The sequence below is a fragment of the Bombina bombina genome, chromosome 6, assembly GCF_027579735.1.
Source record: "Bombina bombina isolate aBomBom1 chromosome 6, aBomBom1.pri, whole genome shotgun sequence".
Classification (NCBI taxonomy): Eukaryota; Metazoa; Chordata; class Amphibia; order Anura; family Bombinatoridae; genus Bombina; species Bombina bombina.
This window is the reverse complement of record NC_069504.1, coordinates 498,591,105-498,611,032: the sequence shown is the minus strand read 5'-3', so window position 1 is coordinate 498,611,032 and position 19,928 is coordinate 498,591,105. Positions and strand designations below refer to the sequence as shown.

At 40.3% G+C, this 19,928-nt stretch overlaps 1 protein-coding gene across 3 annotated transcripts in view; it reads left to right on the top strand.

Annotated features, from left to right (window-relative positions):
• Positions 1-18,973, top strand: part of CLK3 (CDC like kinase 3) — a 398,194-nt gene extending 379,221 nt beyond the window's left edge. For all 3 annotated transcript variants that reach the window (XM_053717366.1, XM_053717365.1, XM_053717367.1), the window contains one exon: positions 18,119-18,973. In XM_053717366.1, coding sequence (XP_053573341.1) covers positions 18,119-18,301 — 183 coding nt within the window. In that variant the 3' untranslated portion in view covers positions 18,302-18,973. The remainder of the gene's footprint in view (positions 1-18,118) is intronic.
• The last annotated feature ends 955 nt before the right edge of the window (positions 18,974-19,928 follow it).

Below are 19,928 nucleotides of genomic sequence, written 5' to 3'. Positions count from 1 at the left end.
ATAAAGGGACAGTGAACCCACATTTTCTTTCATTTAATTAGCAAGAGTCCATGAGCTAGTGACGTATGGGATATACATTCCTACCAGGAGGGGCAAAGTTTCCCAAACCTCAAAATGCCTATAAATACACCCCTCACCACACCCACAAATCAGTTTTACAAACTTTGCCTCCTATGGAGGTGGTGAAGTAAGTTTGTTCTAGATTCTACGTTGATATGTGCTCCGCAGCAGGTTGGAGCCCGGTTTTCCTCTCAGCGTGCAGTGAATGTCAGAGGGATGTGAGGAGAGTATTGCCTATTTGAATTCAATGATCTCCTTCTACGGGGTCTATTTCATAGGTTCTCTGTTATCGGTCGTAGAGATTCATCTCTTACCTCCCTTTTCAGATCGACGATATACTCTTATATATAGACCATTACCTCTACTGATTTTCGTTTCAGTACTGGTTTGGCTTTCTACAACATGTAGATGAGTGTCCTGGGGTAAGTAAGTCTTATTTTCTGTGACACTCTAAGCTATGGTTGGGCACTTTTTTATAAAGTTCTAAATATATGTATTCAAACATTTATTTGCCTTGACTCAGGATGTTCAACATTCCTTATTTCAGACAGTCAGTTTCATATTTGGGATAATGCATATGAATAAATCAATTTTTTCTTACCTTAAAATTTGACTTTTTCACTGTGGGCTGTTAGGCTCGCGGGGGCTGAAAATGCTTCATTTTATTGCGTCATTCTTGGCGCAGACTTTTTTGGCGCAAAACTTTTTTCTGTTTCCGGCGTCACACGTGTCTCCGGAAGTTTTTTTATTTGGCGCCCAAATGCTTTTTGACGTTTTTTGCGCTAAAAGTGTCGGCGTTCCGGATGTGGCGTCATTTTTGGCGCCAAAAGCATTTGGGCGCCAAATAATGTGGGCGTCTTTTTTTGGCGCTAAAAAAAATAAAAAATAAAAAAAATATGGGCGTCACTATTGTCTCCACATTATTTGTCTCATTATTTATTGCTTCTGGTTGCTAGAAGCTTGTTCACTGGCATTTTTTCCCATTCCTGAAACTGTCATTTAAGGAATTTGATCAATTTTGCTTTATTTGTTGTTTTTTCTATTACATATTGCAAGATGTCCCACGTTGAAACTGAGTCAAAAGATACTTCTGGAAAATCGCTGCCTGGTGCTGGAGCTACCAAAGCTAAGTGTATCTGCTGTAAACTTATGGTATCTGTTCCTCCAGCTGTTGTTTGTACTGATTGTCATGACAAACTTGTTAATGCAGATAATATTTCCTTTAGTACTGTTACATTACCTGTTGTTGTTCCATCAACATCTAATACTCAGAGTGTTCCTGATAACATAAGAGATTTTGTTTCTAAATCCATTAAGAAGGCTTTGTCTGTTATGCCTCCTTCTAGTAAACGTAAAAAGTCTTTTAAAACTTCTCATTTTTCAGATGAATTTTTAAATGAACATCATCATTCTGATTCTGATAATGGTTCTTCTGGTTCAGAGGATTCTGTCTCAGAAGTTGATGCTGATAAATCTTCATATTTATTTAAAATGGAATTTATTCGTTCTTTACTTAAAGAAGTCCTAATTGCATTAGAAATTGAGGATTCTGGTCCTCTTGATACTAAATCTAAACGTTTAGATAAGGTTTTTAAATCTCCTGTAGTTATTCCAGAAGTTTTTCCTGTCCCTGGTGCTATTTCTGAAGTAATTTCCAGGGAATGGAATAATTTGGGTAATTCATTTACTCCTTCTAAACGTTTTAAGCAGTTATATCCTGTGCCATCTGACAGATTAGAGTTTTGGGACAAAATCCCTAAGGTCGATGGGGCTGTCTCTACTCTTGCTAAGCGTACTACTATTCCTACGGCAGATGGTACTTCCTTTAAGGATCCTTTAGATAGGAAAATTGAATCCTTTCTAAGAAAAGCTTACTTGTGTTCAGGTAATCTTCTTAGACCTGCTATATCTTTAGCGGATGTTGCTGCAGCTTCAACTTTTTGGTTAGAAGCTTTAGCGCAACAAGTAACAGATCATAATTCTCATAGCATTAGTCTTCTTCAACATGCTAATAATTATATTTGTGATGCCATCTTTGATATCATTAGAGTTGATGTCAGGTATATGTCTCTAGCTATTTTAGCTAGAAGAGCTTTATGGCTTAAAACTTGGAATGCTGATATGTCTTCTAAGTCTACTCTGCTTTCCCTTTCTTTCCAGGGTAATAAATTATTTGGTTCTCAGTTGGATTCTATTATCTCAACTGTTACTGGAGGGAAAGGAACTTTTTTACCACAGGATAAAAAATCTAAAGGTAAATTCAGGTCTAATAATCGTTTTCGTTCCTTTCGTCACAACAAGGAACAAAAGCCTGATCCTTCATCCTCAGGAGCGGTATCAGTTTGGAAACCATCTCCAGTCTGGAATAAATCCAAGCCTTTTAGAAAATCAAAGCCAGCTCTTAAGTCCACATGAAGGTGTGGCCCTCATTCCAGCTCAGCTGGTAGGGGGCAGATTACGTTTTTTCAAAGAAATTTGGATCAATTCCGTTCACAATCTTTGGGTTCAGAACATTGTTTCAGAAGGGTACAGAATTGGCTTCAAGATAAGGCCTCCTGCAAAGAGATTTTTTCTTTCCCGTGTCCCAGTAAACCCAGCGAAGGCTCAAGCATTTCTGAAATGTGTTTCAGATCTAGAGTTGGCTGGAGTAATTATGCCAGTTCTAGTTCTGGAACAGGGGCTGAGGTTTTATTCAAATCTCTTCATTGTACCAAAGAAGGAGAATTCCTTCAGACCAGTTCTGGATCTGAAAATATTGAATCGTTATGTAAGGATACCAACATTCAAAATGGTAACTGTAAGGACTATCCTGCCTTTTGTTCAGCAAGGGCATTATATGTCTACAATAGATTTACAGGATGCATATCTGCATATTCCGATTCATCCAGATCACTATCAGTTTCTGAGATTCTCTTTCCTAGACAAGCATTACCAGTTTGTGGCTCTGCCGTTTGGCCTAGCAACAGCTCCAAGAATTTTTACAAAGGTTCTCGGTGCCCTTCTGTCTGTAATCAGAGAACAGGGTATTGTGGTATTTCCTTATTTGGACGATATCTTGGTACTTGCTCAGTCTTCACATTTAGCAGAATCTCATACGAATCGACTTGTGTTGTTTCTTCAAGATCATGGTTGGAGGATCAATTTACCAAAAAGTTCATTGATTCCTCAGTCAAGGGTAACCTTTTTAGGTTTCCAGATAGATTCAGTGTCCATGACTCTATCTTTGACAGACAAGAGACGTCTAAAATTGATATCAGCTTGTCGAAACCTTCAGTCACAATCATTCCCTTCGGTAGCCTTATGCATGGAAATTCTAGGTCTTATGACTGCTGCATCGGACGCGATCCCCTTTGCTCGTTTTCACATGCGACCTCTTCAGCTCTGTATGGTGAACCAGTGGTGCAGGGATTACACAAAGATATCTCAATTAATATCTTTAAAACCGATTGTACGACACTCTCTGACGTGGTGGACAGATCACCATCGTTTAGTTCAGGGGGCTTCTTTTGTTCTTCCGACCTGGACTGTAATTTCAACAGATGCAAGTCTTACAGGTTGGGGAGCTGTGTGGGGGTCTCTGACAGCACAAGGGGTTTGGGAATCTCAGGAGGTGAGATTACCGATCAATATTTTGGAACTCCGTGCAATTTTCAGAGCTCTTCAGTCTTGGCCTCTTCTAAAGAGAGAATCGTTCATTTGTTTTCAGAAAGACAATGTCACAACTGTGGCATACATCAATCATCAAGGAGGGACTCACAGTCCTCTGGCTATGAAAGAAGTATGTCAAATTTTGGTTTGGGCGGAATCCAGCTCCTGTCTAGTTTTTGCGGTTCATATCCCAGGTATAGACAATTGGGAAGCGGATTATCTCAGTCGCCAAACGTTACATCCGGGCAAATGGTCTCTTCACCCAGAGATATTTCTTCAGATTGTTCAAATGTGGGGACTTCCAGAAATAGATCTGATGGCCTCTCATCTAAACAAGAAACTTCCCAGGTATCTGTCCAGATCCAGGGATCCTCAAGCGGAAGCAGTGGATGCATTGTCACTTCCTTGGAAGTATCATCCTGCCTATATCTTTCCGCCTCTAGTTCTTCTTCCAAGAGTAATCTCCAAGATTCTGAAGGAATGCTCGTTTGTTCTGCTGGTAGCTCCAGCATGGCCTCACAGGTTTTGGTATGCGGATCTTGTCCGGATGGCCTCTTGCCAACTGTGGACTCTTCCGTTAAGACCAGACCTTCTGTCGCAAGGTCCTTTTTCCATCAGGATCTCAAATCCTTAAATTTAAAGGTATGGAGATTGAACGCTTGATTCTTAGTCAAAGAGGTTTCTCTGACTCTGTGATTAATACTATGTTACAGGCTCGTAAATCTGTATCTAGGGAGATTTATTATAGAGTCTGGAAGACTTACATTTCTTGGTGTCTTTCTCATCATTTTTCCTGGCATTCTTTTAGAATTCTGAGAATTTTGCAGTTTCTTCAGGATGGTTTGGATAAAGGTTTGTCTTCAAGTTCCTTGAAAGGACAAATCTCTGCTCTTTCTGTTCTTTTTCACAGAAAGATTGCTAATCTTCCTGATATTCATTGTTTTGTACAAGCTTTGGTTCGTATAAAACCTGTCATTAAATCAATTTCTCCTCCTTGGAGTTTGAATTTGGTTCTGGGGGCTCTTCATGCTCCTCCGTTTGAACCTATGCATTCATTGGACATTAAATTACTTTCTTGGAAAGTTTTGTTCCTTTTGGCCATCTCTTCTGCCAGAAGAGTTTCTGAATTATCTGCTCTATCTTGTGAGTCTCCTTTTCTGATTTTTCACCAGGATAAGGCGGACTGTTGCGAACTTCTTTTAAATTTTTACCTAAGGTTGTGAATTCTAACAACATTAGTAGAGAAATTGTGGTTCCTTCATTATGTCCTAATCCTAAGAATTCTAAGGAGAAATCATTGCATTCTTTGGATGTAGTTAGAGCTTTGAAATATTATGTTGAAGCTACTAAGAATTTCCGAAAGACTTCTAGTCTATTTGTTATCTTTTCCGGTTCTAGGAAAGGTCAGAAGGCCTCTGCCATTTCTTTGGCATCTTGGTTGAAATCTTTAATTCATCATGCCTATGTTGAGTCGGGTAAAACTCCGCCTCAGAGGATTACAGCTCATTCTACTAGGTCAGTTTCTACATCCTGGGCGTTTAGGAATGAAGCTTCGGTTGATCAGATTTGCAAAGCAGCAACTTGGTCTTCTTTGCATACTTTTACTAAATTCTACCATTTTGATGTGTTTTCTTCTTCTGAAGCAGTTTTTGGTAGAAAAGTACTTCAGGCAGCTGTTTCAATTTGAATCTTCTGCTTATGTTTTCATTTAAACTTTATTTTGGGTGTGGATTATTTTCAGCAGGAATTGGCTGTCTTTATTTTATCCCTCCCTCTCTAGTGACTCTTGCGTGGAAAGATCCACATCTTGGGTAGTCATTATCCCATACGTCACTAGCTCATGGACTCTTGCTAATTACATGAAAGAAAACATAATTTATGTAAGAACTTACCTGATAAATTCATTTCTTTCATATTAGCAAGAGTCCATGAGGCCCACCCTTTTTTGTGGTGGTTATGATTTTTTTGTATAAAGCACAATTATTCCAATTCCTTATATTTATGCTTCACACTTTTTTCTTGTCACCCCACTTCTTGGCTATTCGTTAAACTGATTTGTGGGTGTGGTGAGGGGTGTATTTATAGGCATTTTGAGGCTTGGGAAACTTTGCCCCTCCTGGTAGGAATGTATATCCCATACGTCACTAGCTCATGGACTCTTGCTAATATGAAAGAAATGAATTTATGAGGTAAGTTCTTACATAAATTATGTTTTTTCTTTCGTGATTCAGATAGAGCATGCAATTTTAAGCAACTTTCTAATTTCTAAAACTCGTATTATCAAATTTTCTTCATTCTCTTGGTATCTTTATTTGAAATACATGAATGTAAGTTTAGATGCCGGCCCATTTTTTGTGAACAACCTGGGTTGTTCTTGCTGATTGGTGGATAAATTTATCCACCAATGAACAAGTGCTGTCAAGGGTCTGAACCAAACAAATAGCTTAGATGCATTCTTTTTCAAATAAAGATAGCAAGAGAACGAAGACACATTGATAATAGGAGTAAATTAGAAAGTTGTTTAAAATTGCATGCTCTATCTGAATCATGAAAGAAAAAATTTGGGTTCAGTGTCCCTTTAATAGGGAAGCCCCAGACAATGTTAGAAAAGTGATAGACTTATTGGATTATTCGGTGGTTAATAGGGTGCCTTCTCTGTTTCTTTCTCTGGATGCAGAGAAGGCATTTGACCGTATCTACTGGGACTACTTGGATTTGGTGTTGAAGAGAATGGGCATCACAGGTAATTTTAAGTCTGCGATAGCCTCTATTTATTCTCAACCGACTACTTTTGTTAAAATAGCAGTGTACAAATCAAAGCCTAAAATTATTTCGAATGGGACGAGGGAACTCTCCACTGCTTTTTGCATTATGCATTGAGCCTTTGGCTGCCCATATTCGCCAGAATATAGATATTGCGGGGATTACTGTAAACTCCCATGAATATAAAATTAGCCTATTTGCGGATGATATCATTCTATCCATTAGTAAACCCACAATTTCCCTACCACTGGTCTATTCTACCATAGACAAGTTCACTAGGATATCAGGCTACAAGATTAACAATGTTAAGTGTGAAGCCATTAGCGTTAATTTGCAGCAACATACCAATTAATTTTTTCTGGGTGGACAAGGGGATGCGCCGCTTCCTTGGAATTTCCCTCTCAAATAATACAGCCTCGTTATATCACTTCGATTACCGACCCTTGTTATCTCAGATAAAAGGTTTAATCCAGAGATGGGAGAAACTGAACATCTCACTATATTGTAGACTAATTGCAATCAAAATGACTATACTACCAAAATTGTTATATTTATTCCCGGTCCCTTCTGGTGTCAGTACCAGTGACAATCCTAAAACGTCTCCAAAAAGATATAATCTCTTTTATATGGCAGGGAAGGATACCTAGAACTAATAGACCCACCTTATGTCGCAGCAAGAGGGGGGTTGGTATGGGACTCCCAGATTTTCTAGCTTTACAAACTATTATGGTCTGATAGATCAGATAGACCCACAGTCTGGAAAACATACTTCGCTGTTTTTCACACTGTTTCTTTATGGCATTCACTAAACACTAAATTTAGCTTATTATCAGAAAAATCTAGGGCGACACCCTTAGTGACTTTCTCCACTATGTTTGACATAGCCCACCACGACAAAATAGAGGGTTATACCACATCGCTGACATGCTGCAGAACCAGACATTTATAGACTTCAACGCATATGCTGGACTTAGTGATCAAGACAAACCTAGTTGGTATCATTACTTGCAACTTAGAGCAAGAGTACTAGAGGTAATGGGCAGGAATGTGAAAGGTGATGACACATACCTTGAACAGTTATGCTTAAATTTGAATCGCTCTCAAGGTATTATATTGCAACTATACTTTATTTTTAACGCTCCATTGGTTGCTTCCAAACTTCCTTTTATGTACAAATGGGAAAGGGATTTTGACTTTTCCTGGACGCCCGAAAAATGGTACATTATCTTGAGCAGGGGATCTTCCTTCTCAATATGTGCTCACTTAAGAGAATTTACATGAATGTAGCATTTAGGTGGTATTTCCAACCTTCCCGTATACATACCACTGACTTGAATAGAGGGAACTGTTTACGAGGTTGCGTTGAGAGAGGAACATACCCACATATGTGGTTGCACTGTCATCATGTATCCAATATATAGAATCAGACCTCTTCATTATTGAGTGTTATTTTTGAGAAATCTATTACTTTGACCCATACTCAAGCCCTCCTTCATGATCCACTACCTGGGTTTAACATGAAAACAAATACATTTATATTTCTTGTTTGTACTATTGTTAAATTGACAATTGCCCAATTTTGGAAGTCAGTGGTTGCTACCTTTCAGCTTATTCAGAATAAGATAAATCATTACTATCAATTAAGCAATACTGCTGCCGACTTTTTAGATACCAAAGAATAGTTAATTTCCCGTTGGGAACCCTGGATTATGTATACAGAAGCTAGGGCAAAATGATAATCTACCAAATGTTCTTTTAAGGCCTCTTAGACTGGGAGTGAACAATCTATATCTATATTTATCAACACGTTTAAGATGGAATACTCTAGCCTCTGGTTTAGATTTTCTTTCTGGAAAAACTATGGGATATTATACCAATGGTATTTTGCTCTTGTTTAGGCTTACCAGTACATCATTGGCATCGGGTGGACTTCTATATTGAGGTTTTATTTATGCTCATGAAAGACCGTGACCTGATTATGTAACATTATCTTATTGTAATTGTACTTGTTGTTATTGTTCTTTCTGGAAAAAAACAATAAAATTATTTTCAACATAAAAGCTCAGGGCCTTTGGACTCGGGAGGAGTCTGCTCTTCCCATCAACATCTTGAAGTTGAGGGTGTTTTACAATGCTCTATTGGCTTGGCCTCAGTTGTCCTCAGACCAGTTTATTAGGTTCCAGTCAGACAACATAACCTCTGTGGCTTACATCAATCACCAGGGAGAAACTCAGAGTTCCTTAGCCATGAAGGAGGTTACTCAGATTCTTTAGTGGGCAGAGACCCACAATTGCTATCTATCTCCCATCCACATTCCAGGAGTAGACAACTGGGAAGTGGATTTTCTGAGCAGACAGAATTTTCATCCTGGGGAGTGGGTACTCCATCAGGAGGTGTTTTCCAGCGTAGTCCTCAAATGGGGGGTGCCGGAGTTAGATCTGATGGCGTCCTGTCAGAACGCCAAGCTTCCAAGGTACGGTTCAATGTCAAGAGATCTGCAGGCCGTTCTGATAGATGCTATGGCGGTTCCTTGGGTTTTTAGGTTGGCATAGCTGTTTCCTCCGTTTGCTTTCCTTTCACAAGTCATTACTCGTATCAAACAGGAAAGGGCGTTGGTGATTCTAATGGCCCCTGCGTAGCCTCGCAGGATCTGGTTTGCAAACCTAGTGGAGATGTCATCTCTCCCACCTTGGAGACTACCTCTGAGGAAGGACCTCCTGATTTAGGGTCCCTTCCTTCATCCAAATCTCGTTTCTCTGAAGCTGACTGCTTGGAGATTGAATGTTTAAAGGGACACTAAACCCACATTTTTTTCTTTCCTGATTCAGAAAGAGCATTCAATTTAAAGCAACTTTCTAATTTACTCCTATTATCAATTTTTCTTTGTTCTCTTGCTATAATTATTTAAAAAGCAGGAATGTGTCAGGGTGCCAGGAATCAGACTGAGACGAGAAGTGCAAAAATAATCACACTTTTATTAATAACAAAAAATAATAAAAAGTCCACAAGTCAAATAACAAGCCAGGAGTCAAAACCAGAGCTGGTAGTCAGACGAGCCGAGTCAGGAGCCAAAGCGAATAGTCAGACGAGCCGGAATCAGGAACAAGGAAAACAGCAGAGTCAGGAACAAGCCAGGGATCAGGAACCAGGAAGGACGTCAGACAGTCAGGTAATACACAGGAACTCTCACAAATAGGTCTGAGACAACGCAAAGGCAAAGCATACTGAACAGAGGCCCTTTAAATAATAAGTGATGACATCACAATTCTGAGACTGCATCCTGTCTCACACAGATGATGCACACCACTCTGGCCATAAAAGGAAGTGCAGGAAATGAGCAGCATCCACCACAATGCACCATAGTCAGGAAGAGAGGCGAGTAAAATGGCTGCCAGCAGCACATGGCAAACAAAACAGGGAAAAAACCCTGACAGAATTTGATGCATAGGAGCCGGCCTATTTTTGCTTGAGAACCTGGGTTATGTTTGCTTATTGGTGAGTAAATGTAAGCCTCCAATAAGCAAGCGCTATCCATGGTGCTGAACCTAAAATGGGTTGGCTGCCCAGATTTACATTCCTGCTTTTAAAATAAAGATAGCAAGAGAACGAAGAAAAATTGATAATAGGAGTAAATTAGAAAGTTGCTTAAAATTTCATGCTTTATCTGAATCATGAAAGAAAAAATTTGGGTTGAGTGTCCCTTTAATTCTGTCTAAGCGTGGTTTTTCTGAGTCGGTCATTGAGACCATGATTCAGGCTCGCAAGCCTGTTTCTAGAAAGATTTACCATAAGATATGGAGTAAATATCTTTATTGGTGTGAATCCAGGGGCTACTCTTGGAGTAGAATTAGAATTCCTAGAATTTTATCTTTTCTTCAGGAAGTCCTGGAGAAGGGATTGTCGGTCAATACCATGAAGGGTCAGATTTCTCCAACATAGGTGTGTCCGGTCCACGGCGTCATCCTTACTTGTGGGATATTCTCTTCCCCAACAGGAAATGGCAAAGAGCCCAGCAAAGCTGGTCACATGATCCCTCCTAGGCTCCGCCTTCCCCAGTCATTCTCTTTGCCGTTGTACAGGCAACATCTCCACGGAGATGGCTTAGAGTTTTTTGGTGTTTAAATGTAGTTTTTATTCTTCAATCAAGAGTTTGTTATTTTAAAATAGTGCTGGTATGTACTATTTACTCTGAAACAGGAAAGAGATGAAGATTTCTGTTTGTAAGAGGAAAATGATTTTAGCAACCGTTACTAAAATCGATGGCTGTTTCCACACAGGACTGTTGAGAGGAATTAACTTCAGTTGGGGGAAACAGTGAGCAGACTTTTGCTGCTTGAGGTATGACACATTTCTAACAAGACTCGGTAATGCTGGAAGCTGCCATTTTCCCTATGGGAACCGGTAAGCCATTTTCTTAAGTTTAAGTAAAAGAATAAAGGGCTTCATTAGGGCTTAAAAAACTGGTAGACATTTTTCTGGGCTAAAACGATTACTTTACTAAGTATATTTGGCAGATTATTACTTTTAATAGTTGTTAAATCTTGGGGATTGTTTTAATAAAAACGGCAGGCACTGTATTGGACACCTTTTTCACTGGGGGCCTTTTCTAGTCATAGACAGAGCCTCATTTTCGCGCCTCTAATGCGCAGTTGTTTTTGGAAAGCATGGCATGCAGATGCATGTGTGAGGAGCTAAGAACCACTGAAAAAGCTTATAGAAGGCATCATTTGGTATCGTATTCCCCTCTGGGCTTGGTTGGGTCTCAGCAAAGCAGATACCTGGGACTGTATAGGGGTTAAATGTAAAAACGGCTCCGGTTCCGTTATTTTAAGGGTTAAAGCTTTCAAATTTGGTGTGCAATGCTTTTAAGGCTTTATGTTACTGTGGTGAAATTTTGGTGAAATTTGAACAATTCCTTCATACTTTTTCACATGTTCAGTAATAAAGTGTGTTCAGTTTGAAATTTAAAGGGACAGTAACGGTTTTATTGTAAAACGTTTTTTGTGCTTTGTTGACAAGTTTAAGCCTGTTTAACATGTCTGAACCATCAGATAACGATGTTCTATATGTATGAAAGCCAATGTGTCTCCCCATTTAAATATATGTGATATATTTGTGTCATAATGTCCAAACAAAGTAGGGATAATAATGCCATAGATATGATATTGCCCAAGATGATTCCTCTAATGAGGGGAGTAAGCATGGTACTGCATCATCCCCTTCGGTGTCTACACCAGTTTTGCCCACACAAGAGGCCCCTAGTACATCTAGTGCGCCAATACTTATTACCATACAACAATTAATGGCTGTAATGGATAATTCTATTGCATGCATTTTTTCCAAAATGCCTACTTATCAGAGAAAGCGTGATTGCTCTGTTTTAAACACTGAAGAGCAAGAGGACGCTGATGATATCTGTTCTGACATACCCTCACACCTATCTGAAGGGGCCAGGAGGGAGGTTTTGTCTGAGGGAGAAATTTCAGATTCAGGGAAAATTTCTCAACAAGCAGAACCTGATATTGTAACTTTTAAATTTAAATTTCAACATCTCCACGCACTACTTAAGGAGGTATTATCTACTCTGGATGATTGTGACAATTTGGTCATTCCAGAGAAATTAGGTAAGATGGACAAGTTCCTAGAGGTTCCGGTGCCCCCCGATGTTTTTCCTATACCCAAGCGGGTGGCGGACATAGTAAATAAGGAGTGGGAAAGGCCCGGCATACCTTTTGTCCTCCCCCTATATTTAAGAAATTAGTTCCTATAGTCGACCCCAGAAAGGACTTATAGCATACAGTCCCCAAGGTCGAGGGGGCGGTTTCTACTCTAAACAAACGCACTTCTATTCCTATAGAAGATAGTTGTGCTTTCAAGATCCTATGGATTAAAGGTTAGAGGGTTTGCTTAAAAAGATGTTTGTTCAGCAAGGTTACCTTCTACAACCAATTTCATGCATTGTTCCTGTCACTACAGCTGCGTGTTTCTGGTTCGAAGAACTAGAAAAGTCGCTCAATAAAGAATCTTCGTACGAGGAGGTTTTGGACAGAGTTCAAGCTCTTAAATTGGCTAACTCTTTTTTATTTTAGATGCCGCTTTGCAATTAGCTAGATTAGCGGCGAATAATTCAGGGTTTGCTATCGTGGCGCGCAGAGCGCTTTTGCTTAACATCCCTTTCAAGGGTAAAACACTGTTTGGCCCTGACTTGAAAGAGATTATTTCAGACATCACTGGGGGAAAGGGCCACGCCCTTCCTCTGGATAGGTCTTTTAAGGCTAAAAAGAAGCCAAATTTTCGTCCCTTTCGCAGAAACGGACCAGCCTCAAATTCTACACCCTCTAAGCAAGAGGGGTAATACTTCTCAAACCAAGCCAGCCTGGAGGCCGATGCAAGGCTGGAACAAGGGTAAGCAGGCCAAGTCACCTGCCACTGCTACCAAAACAGCATGAAGTGTTGGCCCCCGATCTGGGAAGGATCTGGTGGGGGGCAGACTTTCTCTCTTTGCTCAGGCTGGGGTAAGAGATGTTCAGGATCCTTGGGCGCTAGAAATAGTTTCTCAAGGTTATCTCCTGGAATTCAGGGAACTACCCCCAAGGGGAAGGTTCCACGGGTCTCAATTATCTTCGAACAGACATTCTTACACTGTGTAGAAGACCTGTTAAGCATGGGAGTGATTCATCCTGTTCCATTAGGAGAACAAGGGATGGGTTTTTACTCCAACCTGTTCATAATTCCCAAAAAAGAGGGAACATTCAGACCTATTTTAGATCTCAAGATTCTAAACAAGTTTCTAAGGGTTTCATCATTCAAAATGGAAACCATTCGAACGATCCTTCCTACCATCCAGGAAGGTCATTTCATGACCACGGTGGACTTAAAGGATGCGTACCTACGTATTCCTATCCACAAGGAACATTTTCGGTTCCTAAGGTTCGCCTTTCTGGACAAGCATTACCTGTGGCACTTCCATTCGGATTAGCCACTGCTCCAAGGATTTTCACAAGGGTACTAGGGTCCCTTCTAGCGGTGCTAAGACCAAGGGGCATTGCAGTAGTACCTTACTTGGACGACATCCTGATTCAAGTGTCGTCTCTGTCAAAAGCAAGGGCTCATACGGACATTGTCCTAGCCTTTCTCAGATCTCACAGGTGGAAAGTGAACATAGAAAAAAGTTCTCTGTCCCCCTCAACAAGAGTTCCCTTCTTGGGAACAATAATAGTTTCCTTAGAAATGAAGGTTTTTCTGACAGAGGCCAGAAAATCAAAACTTCTAAGCTCTTGTCAGGTACTTCATTCTGTTCTTCTTCCTTCCATAGCGCAGTCCATGGAAGTAATAGGTTTGATGGTTGCGGCAATGGACATAGTTCCTTTTGCACGAATTCATCTAAGACCATTGCACCTGTGCATGCTCAGACAGTGGAATGGGGATTATACAGACTTGTCTCCGACGATACAAGTAGATCAAATAACCAGAGATTCACTCCGTTGGTGGCTGACCCTGGACAACCTGTCACAGGGAATGAGCTTCCGCAGACCAGAGTAGGTCATTGTCACGACAGACGCCAGTCTGGTGGGCTGGGGCGCGGTCTGGGAACCCCTGAAGACTCAGGGTCTATGGTTTCGGGAAGACTCTCTTCTCCCGATAAACATAATGGAACTGAGAGCGATATTCAATGCTCTCAAGGCTTGGCCTCGACTAGCAAAGGCCAAATTCATAAGGTTTCAATCAGACATCATGACGACTGTTACATATATCAACCATCAGGGGGTAACAAGGAGTTCCCTGGCGATGGAGGAGCATCCGGCGGAGTGGGAACTCCATCTGGAAATCTTTGCCCAAATAACTCAAGTATGGGGCATTCCAGACATGGTTCTGATGGCCTCTCGTCAGAACTTCATGGTCCCTTGTTACGGGTCCAAATCCAGGGATCCCAAGGCGACTCTATTGGATACAATAGTAGCACCTTGGATCTTCAACCTAGCTTATGTATTCCCACCGTTTCCTCTCATTCCCAGGCTGGTAGCCAGGATCAATCTGGAGAGGGCTTCGGTGACCTTGATAGTTCCTGTGTGGCCACGCAGGACTTGGTATGCAGACCTGGTGAATGTGTCATCGGCTCCACCATGGAAGCTACCTTTGAGACAGGACCTTCTTATTCAGGGTCCATTCGAACATCCGAATCTGGTTTTCCTCCAACTGACTGCTTGGAGTTTGAACGCTTGATTTTATCAAAGCGTGGGTTTTCAGATTCTGTAATAGATACTCTTATTCAGGCTAGAAAGCCTGTAACTAGAAAAATTTACCATAATATATGGAAAAAATATATCTGTTGGTGTGAATCTAAAGGATTCCCATGGAACAAGATAAAAATTCCTAAGATTCTTTCCTTTCTACAAGAAGGTTTGGAGAAAGGATTTTCTGCGAGTTCTCTGAAGGGACAGATCTCTGCTTTATCTGTTTTACTTCACAAAAGGCTGGCAGCTGTGCCAGACGTTTAAGCGTTTGTTCAGGCTCTGGTTAGAATCAAGCCTGTTTACAGACCTTTGACTCTTCCCTGGAGTCTTAATCTAGTTCTTTCAGTTCTTCAAGGGGTTCCGTTTGAACCCTTACATTCCGTAGATATTAAATTATTATCTTGGAAAGTTTTGTTTTAGGTTGCAATTTCTTCCGCTAGAAGAGTTTCTGAGTTATCTGCTCTGCAGTGTTCTCCGCCCTATCTGGTCCATGCAGATAAGGTGGTTTTACGTACTGAGCCTGGTTTTCTTCCGAAGGTTGTTTCCAACAAAAATATTAACCAGGAGATAGTTGTACCTTCTTTGTGTCCGAATCCAGTTTCATAGAAGGAACGTTTGTTACACAATTTGGACGTTGTCCGTGCTCTAAAATTCTATTTAGATGCTACAAAGGATTTCAGACAAACATCTTCCTTGTTTGTTGTTTATTCTGGTAAAAGGAGAGGTCAAAAAGCAACTTCTACCTCTCTATCTTTTTGGCTTAAAAGCATCATCAGATTGGCTTATGAGACTGCCGGACGGCAGCCTCCTGAAAGAATCACAGCTCATTCCACTAGGGCCGTGGCTTCCACATGGGCCTTTAAGAACGAGGCTTCTGTTGATCAGATATGTAAGGCAGCGACTTGGTCTTCACTGCACACTTTTACCAACTTTTACAAATTTGATACTTTTGCTTCTTCTGAGGCTATTTTTGGGAGAAAGGTTTTGCAAACCGTGGTGCCTTCCATCTAGGTGACCTGATTTGCTCCCTCCCATCATCCGTGTCCTAAAGCTTTGGTATTGGTTCCCACAAGTAAGGATGACGCCGTGGACCGGACACACCTATGTTGGAGAAAACAGAATTTTTTTTTACCTGATAAATTACTTTCTCCACCGGTGTGTCCGGTCCACGGCCCGCCCTGGTTTTTTAATCAGGTCTGATGATTTATTTTCTTTAACTACAGTCACCACGGTATCATATGATTTCTCCTATGCAAATATTCCTCCTTTACGTCGGTCGAATGACTGGGGAAGGCGGAGCCTAGGAGGGATCATGTGACCAGCTTTGCTGGGCTCTTTGCCATTTCCTGTTGGGGAAGAGAATATCCCACAAGTAAGGATGACGCCGTGGACCGGACACACCGTTGGAGAAAGTAATTTATCAGGTAAACATAAATTCTGTTTTTTGCTTTATCAGTTTTACTACATAAACGTTTGGCAGATGTGCAATCTTTTTGTCAGGCCTTGGTCAAAACCAGGCCTCTCTTTAAGTCTGTTGTTCCTCCTTGGAGCCTTAACATTGTTCTTAAAGTTTTACAGCTGGCTCAGTTTGAGCCGTTGCATTTAATAGACATTAAGTTGTTATCTTGGAAGGTTTTGTTTCTTGTTGCTATCTCTTCTGCTCGAAGAGTCTTGGAACTCTCAGCTCTGCAGTGTGATTCCTCATCTTATTTTTCATGCTGATAAGGCGGTTCTTCGTACTATGTTAGGTTTCCTTCCTAAGGTTGTTTCTAATAGAAATATCAATCAGGAAATTGTTGTTCCCTCTCTGTGTCCTAATTCTCCTCCTTCCAAAGAACGTTTGTTACACAATTTAGATGTTGTACATGTTCTTAAATTCTACTTACAGACGACTAAGGATTTTCACCAGTCCTCTGCCCTCTCTCTGTTTCTCTGGGAAAAGTAAAGGTCAGAAAGCTACTGCTACTACTCTTTCTTTTTGGTAACTAAGTATAATTTGTTTGCCTTATGAGACTACTGAACAGCAGCCTCCTGAGAGAATTACGGCTCAATCCACAAGAGCTGTTTCCTCTTCTTGGGCTTTCAAAAATGAAGCTTGGCTGCAACTTGGTCTTTTCTACATACTTTTTCTAAATTTTCCAAATTTGACACTTTTGCCTGGTTGAGGCTTCTTTTGGGAGAAAGGTTCTTCAAGCGGTCATGCCTTCTTTTTAGGACTGCCTGTCTTGTCCCTCCCTATTTATCTATTTATCAAGCCATGGACTCACCATATCTTAGGAAAGAAAAACAAAATTTATGCTTACCTGATAAATTTATTTCCGGATATGGTGAGACCACGACCCCACCATTTTTTTTAAGACAGTTGTTATTTTGACTATAACCTCAGGCACCTCTACACCTTGTCTTACTTCTTTTTCTCCATTTCTCTTAAAGGGACAGTCAAGTAAAAAAAAAAACTTTCATTTTCCAAATAGGGCATGTAATTTTAAACAACTTTCCAATTTACTTTTATCAACAATTTTGCTTTGTTCTCTTGGTATTCTAGTTGAAAGCAAACCTAGGAAGGTTCATATGATAAATTTTAAGCCTTTGAAGGCCGCCTCTTTTTTATTAGCTTTTCACAGCAGGGGAGAGCTAGTTCATCTCATATAGATAACATTGGTTTCACGCCCGTGGCTAGTGGCAGACACCGCACTAATTGGCTAAAATGCAAGTCAATAGATAATAACTAAAAGTCACGTGATTAGGGGCGGTCAGAAGATGCTTAGATACCAGTTAGTCACAGAAGTAAAAAGTGTTTTAATATAACTGTGTTGGTTATGCAAAACTGGGGAATGGGTAATAAAGGGATTATCTATCTTTTTAAACAACAAAAATTCTGGTGTTGACTGTCCCTTTAAGTCGAATGACTGGGGGTTGTGTGTAAGGGAGTGATACTTAGCAGTTTAACTTTGGTGCTCTTTGCCGCCTCCTGCTGGCCAGGAGTGATATTCCCAACAGTAATTACTCCCGTGGACGTGCACTCACTATATCTGGAAATAAATAAAATTATCAGGTAAGCATACATTTAGTTTTTCTATAAATCGCTAAATGATTGCTCTACTAGTCACTTTAACATATCAGAATTAGCCCCACAAAAGACATCAGTGGAGTTTTTGTTTTACTGAACACCCTTCAAACAGATATTCTTCAAATTGAGTCTTCAGTGCACACTAACTAGTTTGAGTATCTGTATTAGACTGCAGATAAACTAACATTTTAAACAATATTTAGCCCACTTACTCTCCAATAAAAATAGCCAGACAAACCTAACCTGTTAGTGTGTCCTGAAGATTAGAATGAAAAAACACCAGTTCAAACTAACACCTGTTCATTATCCTGGTTGTGACCTTATATTGGTTTTATCTTAACAGACCTACAAAACCGAAGATAATCCTGAGCATGTTCAATTATTTGACCTCCTGCGAAGAATGCTAGAGCTTAGTCCTAAACTGCGGATTACAATTAAAGAGGCGCTAAGACATCCGTTCTTCAGCAGCCTGAGTCCTGAGGAGAAGACACTGGGTAGCTGGAGCTCAAGAGATCTCAACAGATGACAAGGGAAACATTTGGACTGGCAATAGTCTCCTATACAGTATAAATGGATTCTCCTTGCAGGTGTCTGAAGAAATGGAGGAACATTATATTGTCTGGAATACAACTAGCAGTGAAAGAGGAACATAGACAATTATTTCTCTACAAAACATTAATACAACTGCCCCCTTTGTAAAAGAATGGAATTTGCACTAATTACCTAAAAAAAAAAATTATTATAACTCCACTCTCTCATATATAGTGAGGTATCACAGATTTGTACGGTCTCCAAGCCTTTTGGGAATTGTCAGAACACAGCAACACAGCTTCCAGAAAACTGCTTCTTCTCTTCATCAATAGAGATTCAGTAACTGCTTCAGTTTTAGACCAAAAATATTCCCTTTCCCTGAGATACAAAAATTTATGGGGAGACACTTCGATATAGCAGCACCTCTTGAAAACAGCTTTCCAATTTGTAGCTAATATTTATATTTGTGCACTCAGGGATGAATGGGGATAGTGTTATTAAACACATAAGAAATTATCATGTGTGGTATAAGGTTGTGTTCACCTTATGCAGACTTAACTCATGTCTTGTACAAAAATTGCACTGTTTTAAAAATTGGCAGGTATTGGAATATTTTTAAACTGTTCCATCAATAAACTTGGGAAGGTTTCCTTTTTCAGAATAACAATATTCTATATTTGTTTAGACAACACAAAAAGAGTAGTGATATTTTTCTCTGTGATAATTTCCCTTGTCTTGGACTTACATACAACACGTTCACAGCATTTTTTTTATACCGTACACTGTGAGACAGACACACATGGACAGGAGGATAAGTAGAAAAAATCAGTGTTATCCACAGAAAACTTTGCTAATCAGGGGGCATTTTGAAGTAGCTAGGTTGGACAATGTATTACTATTTCTTTCTAATGGCAGTGAGAGTCCACAAATTAATTCATTACCTATTGGGAAATACTTCACCTGGCCACCAGGAGGAGGCAAAGACACCCCCCCAAGAAGGCTTTACATATCCATCCCACTTCCCCCTTCCCTGCCAGTAGTTTTTTGCCTTGTTTCATGGAGGTTGGCAGAGAGAGAGGTGTTCTGCTAAATAATTTAATTTTACCCTCATATTGTTTGTTTCCTTCAAGAAAGGGCAGGGGAGATGGAAGGACCATGTAAATCTCTTAGTAGCGTGTTGGGATAATTAGCTATTTGTGGTCGTAGGTAAGTTCCCATACCTCCTACAATTTCTGAGCTGTTTTCTCCCTCTCACAGAGACACAGTGCTGGTAAAACTATGCTTCTGTGTAGGGCTGCAACTAGCGATTATTTTCATAATCGATTAATCGGTCGATTATTTTTTTCGACTTATCGGATTTAAAAAAATCACTCTATTCCTTCCTTAGAAAAGGAGAGTCCACACCTTCATTCCTTACTGTTGGGAATACAACACCTGGCCACCAGGAGGTGGCAAAGACACCCCAGCCAAAGGCTAAAATTTCCCTCCCACTTCCTCACTACCCCAGTCATTCTTTGCCTTTCGTCACGTTAGGAGGTGGTAGAGAAGTGTCAGAAGATTCGGAGAGTCCTGAAAAAGGGTATCTGCACTTCGAGATAGGACTGAAGTTTTAAGAAGTCATG